General features: G+C 34.1%; 1 protein-coding gene across 2 annotated transcripts in view; it reads right to left on the bottom strand.

The window, feature by feature from the left end:
* Window positions 1-14,821, bottom strand: part of MNAT1 (MNAT1 component of CDK activating kinase) — a 204,678-nt gene that overhangs the window by 107,015 nt on the left and 82,842 nt on the right. For both annotated transcript variants that reach the window (XM_077769420.1, XM_077769428.1), the window contains exons 5-6: window positions 13,486-13,626; window positions 8,328-8,453 (exon numbers count right to left, since the gene is read on the bottom strand). In XM_077769420.1, the coding sequence (XP_077625546.1) occupies window positions 8,328-8,453; window positions 13,486-13,626 (267 nt within the window). The remainder of the gene's footprint in view (window positions 1-8,327; window positions 8,454-13,485; window positions 13,627-14,821) is intronic.

Here is a 14,821-nt window from a genome sequence, read left to right as displayed (position 1 = left end):
TTATGTAATTATTTCAAAAAATACTCAACAATTCTACACTAATTCCAAGGGATATATTCACCCCAATGTTTATAGCAGCATTATCTACAATAGCCAAATTATGCAAAGAGCCCAAGTGTCCATAAAGAGATAAAGAAGATGTGGTGTATATACACAATGGATTATTACTCAATTATTTAAAAAAAATACTGAAATCTTGCCATTTGCAACAACATGGATGGAGCTAGAGAGTATTATGTTAGCAAAATAAGTTGGTCAGAGAAAGACAATTACCATATGATTTCACTCATATGTGGAATTTAAGAAACAAAACAAAGGGGGGGGGGAAGAGAGGGAGGTAAACCAAAAAACAGACTCTTAACTATAGAGAACAAACTGATGGTTACCAAAGGGGAGATGGATTGGGGAATGGGTAAAGTAGGTGATGGAGATTAAGATACACTTGCTGAAATGAGCTCTGGGTGTTGTAAGGAAGTGTTGAATCACTGCACTGTACAACTGAAACTACTACTACACTGTATGTTAACTGCAATTTAAATTAAAACTTCTAAAAAATTTTTTTAAATAAAAAAAATGAGTAACTTAAGGTTTTAGTGATTTAAGTTATGTGGTGATTTAAGTGATTTGCCCAAGGTCATATAGCTAGTATATATGTTATAGAGGAGCTACAAGTTGAACCCCTAATAATAATATTATAAGGATAACCCATTTTAAATAATTCTAGGGGTGCTTGGATGGCTCACTCAGTTAGGTGGCCAATTCTTGGTTTTGGCTCAGGTTTAGAGCTCACGGTTCGTGTGTTCGAGCCCCGCATTTGGCTCCACACTGAGGATGTGGGACCTGCTTGGGATTCTCTCTCGCCCTCTCTCTGTCCCTACCCAGCTTGCACTACCTCTCTCTCAAAATAAATAAATAAACTTAAAAAAAAATAAAAAAGAGCACCTGGGTGGTGGCTTAGTTGGTTAAGCATCCAACTTCCACACAGGTCATGATCTCATGGTTTGTGGGTTCGAGCCTGACACCAGGCTCTGTGCTGACAGCTCAGAGCCTGGAGCCTGCTTCAGAGTCTATGTCTCCTTCTCTCTCTGCCTCCTCCCCCCCCCGCTCCGCGCATGCCCTATCTCTCTCTCTCTCTCTCTCAAAAAATGAATAAACATTAAAAAAATTTTTAATTAAAAATAATTTTAGAATAATATTCAATTTACAATTTTAATCACTATTTATTTTATAAAAGGTTTATTAAAGTACTCACCATAGGATTTTCCTAACTTATAAGAATCTCCATTTCCTTTAGAATATGACTCAACTAAAAAGAACTACAATTTTATAGAAATAACATAAAAGAGCTAGAGACATTTAAATGCTAACAGAAAATAATCACTTCATACTCACCTAGTTAATAGTCTTAATCATTTATGTATGGAGTCTATAATGCCTAACAACTGGTAAGACTTTTCAATGCTCATTTTACTTATAATTTCAAGATACATTTAAAAACATGCTCAATGCTTATTTTACTTATAATTTCAAGATACATTTAAAAACATATAAATAGAACTCTAATACTACTTGCATTTTCATAAGACTTGATAAAAGACACATGACGTCTTTGGTTGCTATGCTTTGATATAGCACATAGTTTGATTTGCACATAGTTTGCCTAAGTGCAAAATGCAAATTAAAAATAAGATTAATAATATTTGGTTAAGTTTTGTTTTCCTTTCTTAGGCAAATTGGTAAAGCACTTAAACTGTTTGGCATTAATTTATGGCTTTATAGGGGCACCTGGGTGGCTCAGTCGGTTGAGCGACTGACTTCAGCTCAGGTCATGACCTCACAGTTTGTGGGTTTGAGCCCTGCATCAGGCTCTGTGCTGACAGCTAGCTCAGGGCCTGGAGCCGGTTTCAGATTCCGTGTCTCCCTCTCTCTCTCCCTCCCCTGTTCTCTCTCTCTTTCTCAGAAATAAAGCATTAAAAAATAAAAAAATAAAAAATGTATGGCTTTATAGGACAAAACTGACCACTCAATACAATTTTTGTTTTATTTCATATACAACTGGATATTAACTTTCTGTAACATATTTTAACTAAGAGTTTAATCTTCAAATGAGTTCAGAAGAATAAACAATGGTTGTTATAAATAGCTAAATACTATTTGTTGCAGTCAGAAAAGCCAATTCATATTACAAATGAGCTCTATTCTGGCTCACCTATAGATAATATAAATTTTTTTAAACATTAAGGTTAAAATACTCAGACAGTTTTCCCCTTTGGCAATGAATGGCACATTCCCCTAAACTACACCCCAGTAATCACCCACAAAGGACCAAAAGCTATACTTAAAAATAATTCTTAGGTTATCTTTGTGACTCAACTTGTTTCCAGTTTGCATACAAACGCCTACCAAAGTTTAGAACACTATCCTGTCTGAAAAAACATCAGAATCCCAGCCTTAGATTCTGGCTCCTAATTTTATGACAAGACCAATGTGTCTTTCCACCCTCCCAAACGACTAAGACTTAGTTACTTAAATCTGTAGATTTTCTGTATGAATGTTTAATGATGCAAATTAGTAACAAATGGGGGCAAAAATTTGTTTTTTTAATGTCTGTTCACAGGCTCAAGTAAGAATGATGTAATCAGGAATGGTAGCCATATCTATTCATTTGGGGGAAAAATTAGAATTACTTGTAAAATGAAGAAGAAACAGAGACCCTAAAGTTATATTGCTGGGATCTGAAGCAATGAAACTGAAATAACTAATAATTAACTGAGAAACAATGTTGAAACTCTTATTTTAAAAGCTCAGAGGCACATGGCTGGCTGAGTCAGTAGAGCATGTGACTCTTGATCTCAGGGTTGTTAAGTTGGAGCCCCATGATGGGTGTACAGATTAGTTAAAAAAAATATAAAATCTTAAAAAAAGAGTTCAAAACTATCACCACGAGAAAGACAACAAATATATAAAATGAAGTTTCTCCTATTCATTCATAAGACAGTGATTAAGTGGAATTCTTTAAGAAAGTCAAGTCCCCAAAAATAAATAAATAAAATAAAATAAAATGTGTTTCATCAAACAAACAAAAAGAAAGTCAAGTCACAAATTTTATAAATAAGTTTTCTAAGATCCTACTCCTAACACTTCCCAACCAATGAGAGTTTAATTCCTAGGACATATAATTCAGACTTCATCAGGCACAATATTATGTAAATATCCCTCACCAAAATTTGTTCACTGAGAGTCTCAACTCTACATATTTCAATAATAATATTATTATTATTGAAATCATTATTTCATAATAATTATTTCATTATTATATATGAAATTATTTCATAATAATTAAATCCTCATTTCTTACTCATTATTTTATGCCAATTTTTAATCCTTTATCTTTTTCTAGGTTTATTAAATAACTTTTGTCTTCTCAGTCACATCTCAAAGGATCTATTTCTAAAACTCAATCACATTTATATGTCTTCCTTGAACCTTCTCCAAATTCAGTGTATCTGACTTCATTTGTTATTTTGGATTTTCTTGAAGTAGAGCAGATCAGGAAATGAAAAGGTCACTGGGCTGGCTCCTGTCCTTTACCTTACCCATTCCATATAATCAGCCCACTATTAAAAAGCAATTACCTCAATCCTTGCTCTCTTCAAATCAGAAAGACACTTGAAGTAGAACCTATAAAGTTTGTTTTTTTTAATAGTCTCATTAATTAAATAATGAGGTATAATACAAAGAGAATGAGTTCTGGTGTCATCTTTTATATGTGATCTAACTTCTCTGGGACTCAGTTTTCACATCTACAAAAATAAGAATATCATCTATTTCATGGAAATATAAAAACAAAAGATACATACTATGCATTTGCCAAGACCCTGTATACCACAAAGTATGACCTTTACTATACATGAATTAAAAAATAAATTTTAGGGATGACTGGGTGGCTCAGTTGGTTAAGTGTCCAGCTCCTGATTTCGACTCCGGCCATTATCTCACAGTTTGTGAGTTCAAGCCCCACGTCAGTTTCTCTCTTTCTCCCACTCACTCACTCAGTCTCTCTCTCTCTCTAAATAATCTCAGAATCTCCATAATCTCCACTGTAACAGAAATGAGGAATTTTAAAGAGCTTTAAAATACTATGATCACAGGAGGCACCTGGCTCAGTCGGTTAAGCATCCAACTTTGTTTCAGGTCATGATCTCCTAGTTTGTGAGTTTGAGCCCCACATTGGGCTCTGCGCCTACAGGTCTGAGCCTGGAGCCTGCTTCAGATTCTGTCTCCCTCTTTCTCTCTGCTTCTCTCTCTCTCTCAAAAATAGGGGCACCTGAGTTTCTCAGTCGGTTAAGTGTCCGACTTCGGCTCAGGTCATGATCTCACAGTTCGTGGGTTTGAGCCCCACATCGGGCTCTGTGCTGACAACTAGCTCAGAGCCTGGAGCCTGTTTCAGATTCTGTATCTCCCTCTCTCTCTGACCCTCCCCTGCTCATGCTGTCTGTCTGTCTGTCTCTCTCTCTCCAAAATAAATAAAACATTAAATAAATAAATAAACATATAATAACCATTTTTTGTTTATTTATTTATTTTGAGAGAGAGGGAGAGAGCAAGCAGGCGCAGGAAAGAGAGAGGGAGAGAGAGACAGAATCCCAGACAGGTTCTGTGCTGAAACCAAGAGTCAGACACTTAACTGACTGAGCCACCCAGGCACCTCTCAAAAATAAACATTCAAATGGGGCACCTGGGTGGCTCAGTCCGTTAAGCATCCAACTTCGGCTCAGGTCATGATCTCATGGTTTGTGGGTTCAAACCCCGCACTGGGCTCTGTGCTGAAGACTAGCTCAGAGCCTGGAGCCTGCTTCAGATTCTGTGTCTCCCTCTCTCTCTGACCCTCCCCTGCTCACGCTGTCTCTCTCTCTCAGAAATAAATAAAAACATTTTAAAAATTAAGTAAACATTAAAAAAACAAACAAAAAAAAAACCCCACTATGATCACAGCACCACCAGAGATTTACAGAAGTATCAAAATGCCAAATTTATCTTAAAATTCCCTCAAATTCAAGAATCCTAAAATATGTATTACCTAATTACACAATGTAAATAAATAATGCAACTTGCTTAGATATGTAACTATAATAAACACTCCTGATAACAGTTAAGTTGTACTTGGTTAACATTTTATATACACATTTTAATCCTCCAAACAATCATATAAAGTGAAATTTTTCTCAGCTTTACCAATGAGGAAACAAACTCAGAAAGAGTAAAGAAATCTCTTACCCATGAATACACACCTAGTAAGTAGTGAAGCTGAAGTTTAATTCCATTGTAACTGAGTCTTTCCATGCCCATTTTTTCTCTATATTGTCTCTTAATTCAAAAGCTTTTGTAATTCTTTAATGAGTAATGTTTTTGTTTACAGTATTTGAAAATGTGTTATTTCCTAAATTTATCAATTTAAAATTATCACATACTCATGATCATATAAAATGAAATTAAAATATGCAGCCTCTGCCCTCAAGATGTTTATAATCTAATAGGTGGCACACATATGACAAAGTAGGCATTTTTAAAAATCAAAAAACAGTATCTGAACGAGCAGTTGGGGAAGGAAACATGGGTGGTGTGAGTACATCATAATAAAATAATTTTAATTGCTTCCTCCTGCCTCTTGCATCACGACTGTCATTCACTACACTTAATATATAAGCGTGTGTGTGTGTACCCAGACACATAAGCAAACATACTCAAATACAGTATTGCTAGTAAACAAACTACTGTTAGATTAAGAACAAAAATACGTTTTTATTCTATCTTATTTCTTCTCTTATGCTCTTCCTTTCCTTTTTTACATCTTAGTTTCTGACCTATTTCATTTTCATTGGCTCTGAAAGAACATTTTAATACGTCTTGCAAGGAAGGTCTATTTGCAAAGAAAATTCTTCTTTTTTGTTTGTCTGATAACCCTTATTTCTCCTTCACTTTTTTATAAATGTTTATTTTGAAAGAAAGGGGCTGATAGAGAATCCCAAGCAGGTTCCATACTGTCAGCACAGAGCAGAGTGCAGGGCTCAATCTCACAAATCACAAGATCATGACCTGAGCTGAAACCAGGAGTTGGACCCTTAACCAACTGAGCCACCCAGGCGCCCTGACTTCTTCACTTTCAAAAGATAACTTTGCAAGGTACTTTATTCTAGGTCGGTCATTTTTTTCACTTATCACCTTAAATATTTCACGCCATTCTCTTCTTGCTTGTGTGGTTTCTAAGGAGAAGCCAGATATAATCCTTATTTTTGCTCCTCTATAGGTAAGGTATTTTCCCCCCTCTGGCTGCTTCAGGATTTTTTCTTTATCTTCAATTTTCTGTAATTTGAAAATGATATGCCTAAGCATAGTTTTTTTTGTTTTTTGGCATTTATCCCACTTAGTGTTCTCTGAGCTTTCTGGATCTTAGGTTTTGTTTCTGATGTTAATTTAGGGGAAATTCTCAGTTGTTACCATTTCAAATATTTCTTCAGTGACTTTTTCATATTCTTCTCTTTCTGATATTTCCATTATACACTGTGGTACAACCTTTTTTTTTTTCTTTTTTCTTTTGAGACACAGCCAGAGAGCATGCAAGCAGGGGAGGGGCACAGAGAAAGAGAGAGGCAGAATTCCAAGCAGGCGCTGCACTGTCAGTGCAGATCCTGACGTGGGGTTCAAACTCACAAACCATGAGATCATGGCCTGAGCAGAAATTAAGAGTCGGACGCTTAACCAACTGAGCCACCCAGGCGCCCCTGTGGTACACTTTTTGTAGTCCCTCAGTCCTTCGATATTCTGTTCTGGTGTTTTGTTTGTTTCCTGTCTTCTTTTCTTTGGTTTTCAGTCTTCAAGGAGTCTACTGGTGTATGCTCTTGCTCAAAATTCTTTCATCAGGGGTATCTAATCTACTAATAAGCCCACCAAAGGTATTCCTCATTTCTGTTACAGTGGGGTTTTTTTCTAGCATTTCTTTTCGGTTCTTTCTCAAAATTTCCATCCCCCTCCTCACCATTGCCCACCTGTTCTTGTATGTAGTCTACTTTATCCATTAGCATCCTTAGCATGGAAAAAGTTTAAACAATTGTTTAACATTCCCAGTCTGATCATTCCAACAGCCCTGCCGTATCTGAGGCTGGTTCTGATGCTTGTTCTGTGTCTTCCAACAGTGTTTTCTGCCTGTTGGTATGTTTTATCATTTTTTTTTCTTGATAGCTCAGGCATGAGGGACTCGGAAAAAAGAACTACTATAAACAGGCCTTTAGCAATGTGTTGGTGAGGTGTGGGATTGGTAGTGCATTTTACAGTTCTATGATTAGGTCTCAATTTTTTAGAGAGCCTGAGCTTCTACACTGTGAACTTCATGTGTGCTTCTCAGTCCATCCCTTCTCCTCTTAGGTGGGACAGGATGGGTAGAGTGGGCTCAAGTTATGTTATTTCCCTTTTCCCACACAGAAGGCTTGAGCAGATGGAATTGGGTATTTCCCTTCCTCTACATCAGGTAGGTTCTGATAAACTCCAGCAGGTTAGGCTCTGATGAAATAGTTTCTCCTGAGGGTAGGCCTTATTAAGAACAGAAGCACTGGTGTATTTCACAATTGTTCCTTTTCCCTTTCCTCTGCCAAAAGCAAGAAGGGATTTTTCTCTAATATTCACTGAGAGAACCCCATAGAGATTCAAGAGGTAAAACTCACAAAACGGTGGACTACTTCCTCCATGGAGTTTTAAACTCTCAGAGTTGTCTACACGGAGCCTCCAGCAATTTATCAATTACAATCAGATTTCCCTACAGCAGCACTGGTTCCTGGTGAGTTACTGCTCTAGTAAGTTGTGATACCCTGTATTCTCTGCTGATCTCTCTAACTTTGAGGGCAGTGGTTTGCCCTGTGATCTTTCTTCATTTATGGATCTAAGAAAAGTTGATTTTTCACTGTGCTCAGCTTTTTACTTGTTAGAATGGGTTGGCAACATCCAAACTTCTTACATGCCAGACGAGAAACCAGAACTCTGCATTTTCTTTTAAGAATGTTTTCCTACACTACAAGCTTAAAATTTATGTAGAAAAAGAAAAAAATATCCAAACCCAGTATCATGTACAAAACTATGTAGTGTACTTGGAAAATTATTTATTACTTTTCATTTTCCCCTATTCCCACATATTCATGTTTCTAGATGTCCAGCCTAGATCAGATACTGTTCTTAAGCATCCGAACCTTCTAGTTTATCTGTAAAAATCAATATAAAATTATAAAGTGCAATCCTTGAAACACAGCCTTCAAACAAGCCATTAAAATACAGCATACCATTTTGATGCCTGTGGAAAATGTCACTGGTTTTATAGGTTTAGGTTTCTCAAGCTGCATTTCCAACTGGGTAGATCTATCTTTATGCTGAGCCAAAAGTAGAGCAACAGGGAGATCAGAACTCTCCTGTAAGAAAAGTTAAAGTGCAATATGAAAGTTAAAAAGGAAAAACTAATGAGCAACAAGTCTTTCATTTTAAATTATGCCTTTTCATAAGCATTTGATGTCAACCTAAATATTCACTTTATGGGGAACACTTCACAAAAAAATTTAACATTCCATAATAAGAAAAGGCTGTTTGAGAATCATAAATCAAAATAACCTGCAAAAAAAGTATTTTTATAAAATCCACATTAAAGACAATAGGGTCTTATTTCATCTAGCAAAGCCAACCATATTTATTAAAATAAAAAATTAAGCACTAATCACAAAAAGAGTAATACAAAGTACTATAACGTAGATCAGATGTTTATCTAAGACACATTCTTTTACCAGTGAATTCAGACCAGTTTGAAATGGTTTCCCATTAGATTTCACCTGAGGCCGTTTGGAAATGATCCTTATTCTGTTTTGCACAATGGAACAATTGTTAAGTACAACCAAAAATATATTTTCTCCTTTACTGAGCTTATTTTTAGAAATTAAGTCTAAAATTTTTAAATTAACAAAATGATAGCAAGTATTTTTAATACCTTATATTGATACTAAAAGAGGGCTACTATTTACACAAATCTGCATATATACATATGAATAACACAAGCAAATTACTAATATTTATATGCAGGCATATTTATCCTGTTTAACATGAAGTTCTCTTACATGTTTAAAGTGCTGTGGAACTAAGGTCTAAACTAAATGTATCCAGACTTTTTCCTTCCTGAGGTTTCAGTTAAATAAGAACACAGAAACACATGCAGATGGAAGGAGATCATATACACTCAGTACTTTATATCGGTAAACAAATATGAAGATTACACATTTCTATCTATACCTATAGATATTGACCATATACCAAGGCTATCTATGAAAACAGACATGTTCTTCAAATGGCCTAGAGATTTTTAAAATAATAACAACACAGAACTTAATCCTGGAAAACCTATAATGTTAAACATTTCATAGTATGAAAGTAAACATAGAAAATAAACATAAAAGAAAATTAGCAGAGTCTAATTTTCTTTCCAAATCTAACAACTTAATACAATTTTTAGNTTTACTATGGCCTTAAAAATTATATACACTTAACCTTATACAAGGTATAGTATAATTGTACAAAGTATATATATGAACAATTATATATACTTAGCCTTATATAAGTATAGAAGTAATTCAAATAAAAAGCAATTTATTTCAACAGAATTGTCCTAGAATAAATGTGTACCTCAAGAAGTGCTTTACAAGAGCAATGTTACAAAGATTAAAAATTTTAAATGGAAGAACACAAATTTTATTTATAAAATAGAGCCTTGGGGCCTTTAGCAATAATAAAGGAGAATAGGGGCACAGATTCTGTGTGTCTCTCTCTCTCTGCTCCTCCCCTGCCCATACTCAGTCTCTCTCTCTCAAAAATAAATTAATTAAAAAAAAAAATTAAAGGGGTGCCTGGGTGGCTCAGTCAGTTAAGCATCTGACTTCAGCTCAGACAGTTCATGGGTTCGAGTCTTGCACCAGACTGTGCTGTCAGCACAGAGCCCACTTTAGATCCTCTATCTTTCTCTGTCAAAAATAAACATTTAAAAAAAATTTTAATTAAAAAAAATAATAAAGGAGAATGAATGACATAAGTACTATGAGAATGTACTTGAATACCTTTCATACTCTACAATAAAGCATTAGTTATGCATTAGCAACAGTATTGCTGTGTATTCCTGCAGCTATTCTAGATTTCGATTAAGAATTTTATAATAAAATGTAAAGTTAAGACAATTTAAATAGGCTATGGCCCCAAATATCTTTTAAAATCCATTACTAGCTTTTCATATGTAAAAACTAACAGAAGAAAATAGGCTTCTTCAACATACTTTCTTAATTTGTCCTCTAAGTGAACTCAAATACTCTTCCATACCTGGTTTTTACTCTAAGTGAAAGTCCTAATGTAAAAGCAAGACAATGGGCTCACTACAAAAAAGTTGCTAATCAATACTTGGGTCTGTTTTAATCTTGGTTTCATTTTCACATAAAAGGACCTGAACATTAAAATTCCTTGGTAAAAGAGCTGAAATTTAATAAAAAATAAACATTCTAGGAATCTAAAACCAATTTTGACATTAAGGCATATAACTGACTTCAAATTATTCTTTCTTAGCAGTCAAAACTTTGAAACCTGAAAATCTTTGTGGAAGATTAGATTAGAATTAAGCAGGAGCTGAGGTGCCTGCGTGGCTCAGAGGGTTGAGTGTCCGACTTTTGGTTTCAGCTCAGATCAAGTTCGTGAGTTTGGGACCTGCATCGGGCTCTATATTAATGGTGCAGAGCCTGCTTGGAATTTCTCTCTCCCTCTCTCTCTGTCCCTCCCAGCTTGCTCTCTCTCTCTCTCTCTCAATCTCTCTCAAAAAATAAATAAACATTAAAAAACAATTAAGCTGGAGCTCTAACAACAACAACAAAATCAATAGAGTAAAATAAGCTATGGGAACATACATGCTCTCAGGAATACCTAAAATGCAGAGTCAGCCTTAGCAAGTTATTTCATTTTTCTTAGCTTTCCAGTTTACCTTGAAAAGTTCTCTAAACCACATTAATTGCCTGAAGGTATACTGTTTAATATTTAAGGAAATTTTAATAAGACTGCCGGTAATACTCATTAAAAGCTTTATAATGACCATTTTTAAAATTGTTAACTGACTTTAAGCAAGCCATCTGGCAAACAATATTTCTAATAAAAATCAGCTACTACATTTTGACAATATTAGCCCTTAACAAAATTTAAGACATAAACTGAAGAAAATTTTCAAACAGGAATATAAAAAGATTTGTTAAGTTAGGACCTGTTTAAAAATCTTTTTCCAAACTGTTAAAAAAAATTGAATTTACAGTTAGGATTAAATAAATGGACCTTTTAGGCAACATTATGGTAAATGCTAAGCCATAAACATTAAGACCATAACATTAAAATCCTGTCACATACAGTATAATGTAATGCTTTTTAAAGGTTAAAAGTGACCCTTAGCACAAGAATCAAACCCAAAAACAGGAGGAAAAAATTCGAATAAGTAGTACTTATTGCCTAAATTAGATCCAGACAACAATTCTAAGATTTAAGCTTCTAGACATATTTACAAATGCCAATATTATCTTTTTTATAGAATCTAACACATGAATATACATAGAAAAAGAAACAAAATGTTTTTACTTATTAAGGATTCAGGAGGATAAAAAGAAATTTAATAAATTCTCCCAATTAGTTGATAAGTACTAAACATATATTAACATTTTAACAGAAATAATGTAATGTTTATTTAAAAATTAAAGTAACAGAGAATTTTTAAAAATAAAATTAGGAAACCAGAAATTCAAAATGTACTGATACTCTAAAACAATCTGTTGTAATTAATTGGTCTAATGAATACAGTAAATTGCTAAAGATTATTTAACCACCATGTTACATGATCTAAACAGTAAAGAAAGTATGTGCAATAATGACTTGCAGGTGAAGAAAACAGGAAGTTGCAGGGGAGTTTGGGGGGAGGTCTCACAAAAAACAATATTAACTCCAGGTTATACACAATGTACAACTTTGGCAGTTTTACATCTTGCTTCATGCCCCACTGAATTAAAGGGGAGCTTCATGCCAACAACACTCAATGAGGCAGCAAAACATTACTTTAAGGACTAAAAAAATATGCAGAGAATAATTGCTAATGCAAAGCTAGCTAATCTCAAAATTAAATCTAAAAACTCTTTATACTAAATGCAATATTTTTAAAATGTTAAAGTGTATTTTCATTTCATGTCTAAATTCTATATTTCGAATCAATTCAGTTAATTGTATTAAGGAGAAGCATTATCAAGGAAAAGTGTGTTCCTCTATATAAAATGATGGGGGAAAGGAACTTTCATTAAAATAATTAGAACATCAGTATTTACTAATACATTCTTTAAAGTTTTTAATTTCTCATAAAATTCATGTCAACAAAAAAATGTAAAACACATGTGTCATTTCAACTGTTAAAGGCACAACACAATAGTTTTAAGAAAAATTCATGGAAATCACTAAGAAAAGATATTCTATTTTACATACTGTTGTCTTTATTTTTAGAGCCAAATTTATATTCCACTTCTACAAAGTAAATAGGGTTTATGAAAAGTATTTTCTATCTAAGCCTCATTAATGCTCTTACTCTTATTTCTCAACTACTTTTAATTTAATTACCTTGCTTTCTCTTTCTATTCCTGCTCAGCTGACTTTTGGCCAAAAGAACAGAACATACACATACACATTTACCTAATCATAGGGTAACAAATAGCACAACTAGACTAAAGAATTAAAGTATGTTACCACTAGACAGAAATTAATTATGTGGACACAAAAAGGGAAGAATACAAAAAGACTTTCCTGGAGAGGATCATTTCTACTGTGATTTTATGTATTACCCTAGGTTATAAGCATCAAATAAATAAAATATACTGTCAAATCTATGAAACATTTTCATAAAGCTTAGTTATTATTACTGCTATTATCTAACAATGGTGACTACTTGAGGAGCTAATTATTGGAAAACACAATTCACGAAACACTGCCATTTCTTTCAAATATATTCTTTCTCATGCAAAAATATGAAACATAGTTCTCACAAAGTATACAGAATCACTATAAATTTCACATGAAGTCAAAATACCTGAAAACGAGCAAGTTATAAGAAAGCCACTGTTAATCAGGAGAAAATTGTTCTTTAAAAACAATGCCTTATAGTCAGTAAGCTTAAAAACATAAATAACCTATTAACAGTACACTGTCTTACATCAGTTATATTGCTCTTTTGTCTAAAATAAAATGGATATTGACAAAATGTTTTTTAATAAAGGAACAGAAGTTGAATATACCAGCACTGAATATACCAACAGAAATGCCGTTTAAACGCCATTATCCAGCATAATAAATTGGAAAGATAAGTGCTGAATACTAACGATTTTTAAGACATTTAGCATTAATACATACCAGTTCATCTAAAAGAGCTTGCTTATTCTTCCTTTTTAGAATCTGCTGCCGTTGTTCTTCTTTTTGAATAAATAGTCTTCTTTGTTCATTTTCCTGTCTTTCTACCTCCAAAGCTTCCTCCAATTCCTCCTGTTCCCGAGTCTAAAACAGAAATATTTATATATAGAATAGAATAAATTTAGTAACCAAAATCAATCCTATACTGCACTCTGATACTTTCTGGATTCATAAAACATACTAGTCACTTAAGAGTTTAATAGAGCAGCAATTTTACTCCGAATGAACTAGACTTCATTTTATTATTTCACATGGACATGTTACTATTAAAGAGAATGACACCTATCATTTAACACCTAAACAAGTACATCTTACTCAGCTGCAGAGCTGTAGGATATGTGTTTAATAAAGAACTTATTTACTTATAATTATTACAGATAGTTTTGAGCCATTTATTTTAGAGGGTTTAACAAGAAAAACATACACAAAACCCAACATGGGGCACCTGGGTGGCTCAGTTGGTTAAGTGTCCAACAGGCTCAGGTCATGATCTCACGGTTCGTGGGTTCAAGCCCCATGTCAGGCTCTGTGCTGACAAACAGCTCAGAGCCTGGAGCCTGCTTCAGATTCTGTGTCTCCCTCTCTCTCTGACCCTCCCTTGCTCAAGCGCTCTCTCTCTCTCTCTCTCTCTCTCTCAGAAATATATAAAACATTAAAAACAAATTCAAAAAAACAAAACCCAATAAAAACAACAAAGAGACAATGTACATACAGAACTACCAATTGAAAGACTCCATTGAAAGGAATGGCTTATTTAATAGAAACAATCTCCAGAACATTCCAGATAATGAAAAGTTATCAATGTCCTAAGCTTCCTTTCCCCAAGGTGAAAATAACTCTTTATGATGCTAGCATTCCAAACAACATTCATTTAAGGTAAACTGCAAAAACCTGAAGTTATATTCTAACATAAGCATATAAATTTCAAGTCCTCTCTGTACACTGAAAAATTCAAAACTCAAAGCTAATATGTAAACAGAATGAACTATAGCTCTACTCATTCTCCTTTTACGGGGTGCCTCAGAAATATTAAGTAATTCCAGGCTCTGAAATTTATTCCAACTCTAAGTCATGCTTAAAAGCAATACTATACATAGTCTTTGCTCTTTCATTCTTATGAATGAAAAATACAGTAAAATCTAAATGGCTTTTTTTTTTTTTTAATGTTTTTTATTTATTTCTAGGAGAGAGAGACAGCGTGAGCAGGGGAGGGTCAGAAAGAGGGAGACACAGAATCGGAAACAGGCTCCAGGCTCTGAGCTGGCAGTCAGCACAGAGC

Source organism: Crocuta crocuta, unplaced genomic scaffold (assembly GCF_008692635.1).
Source record: "Crocuta crocuta isolate KB4526 unplaced genomic scaffold, BGI_CrCroc_1.0 scaffold10, whole genome shotgun sequence".
In the NCBI taxonomy this organism is placed as follows: Eukaryota; Metazoa; Chordata; class Mammalia; order Carnivora; family Hyaenidae; genus Crocuta; species Crocuta crocuta.
The sequence above is the reverse complement of the archived record's forward strand: the minus strand, read 5'-3'. Positions and strand labels throughout refer to the sequence as shown.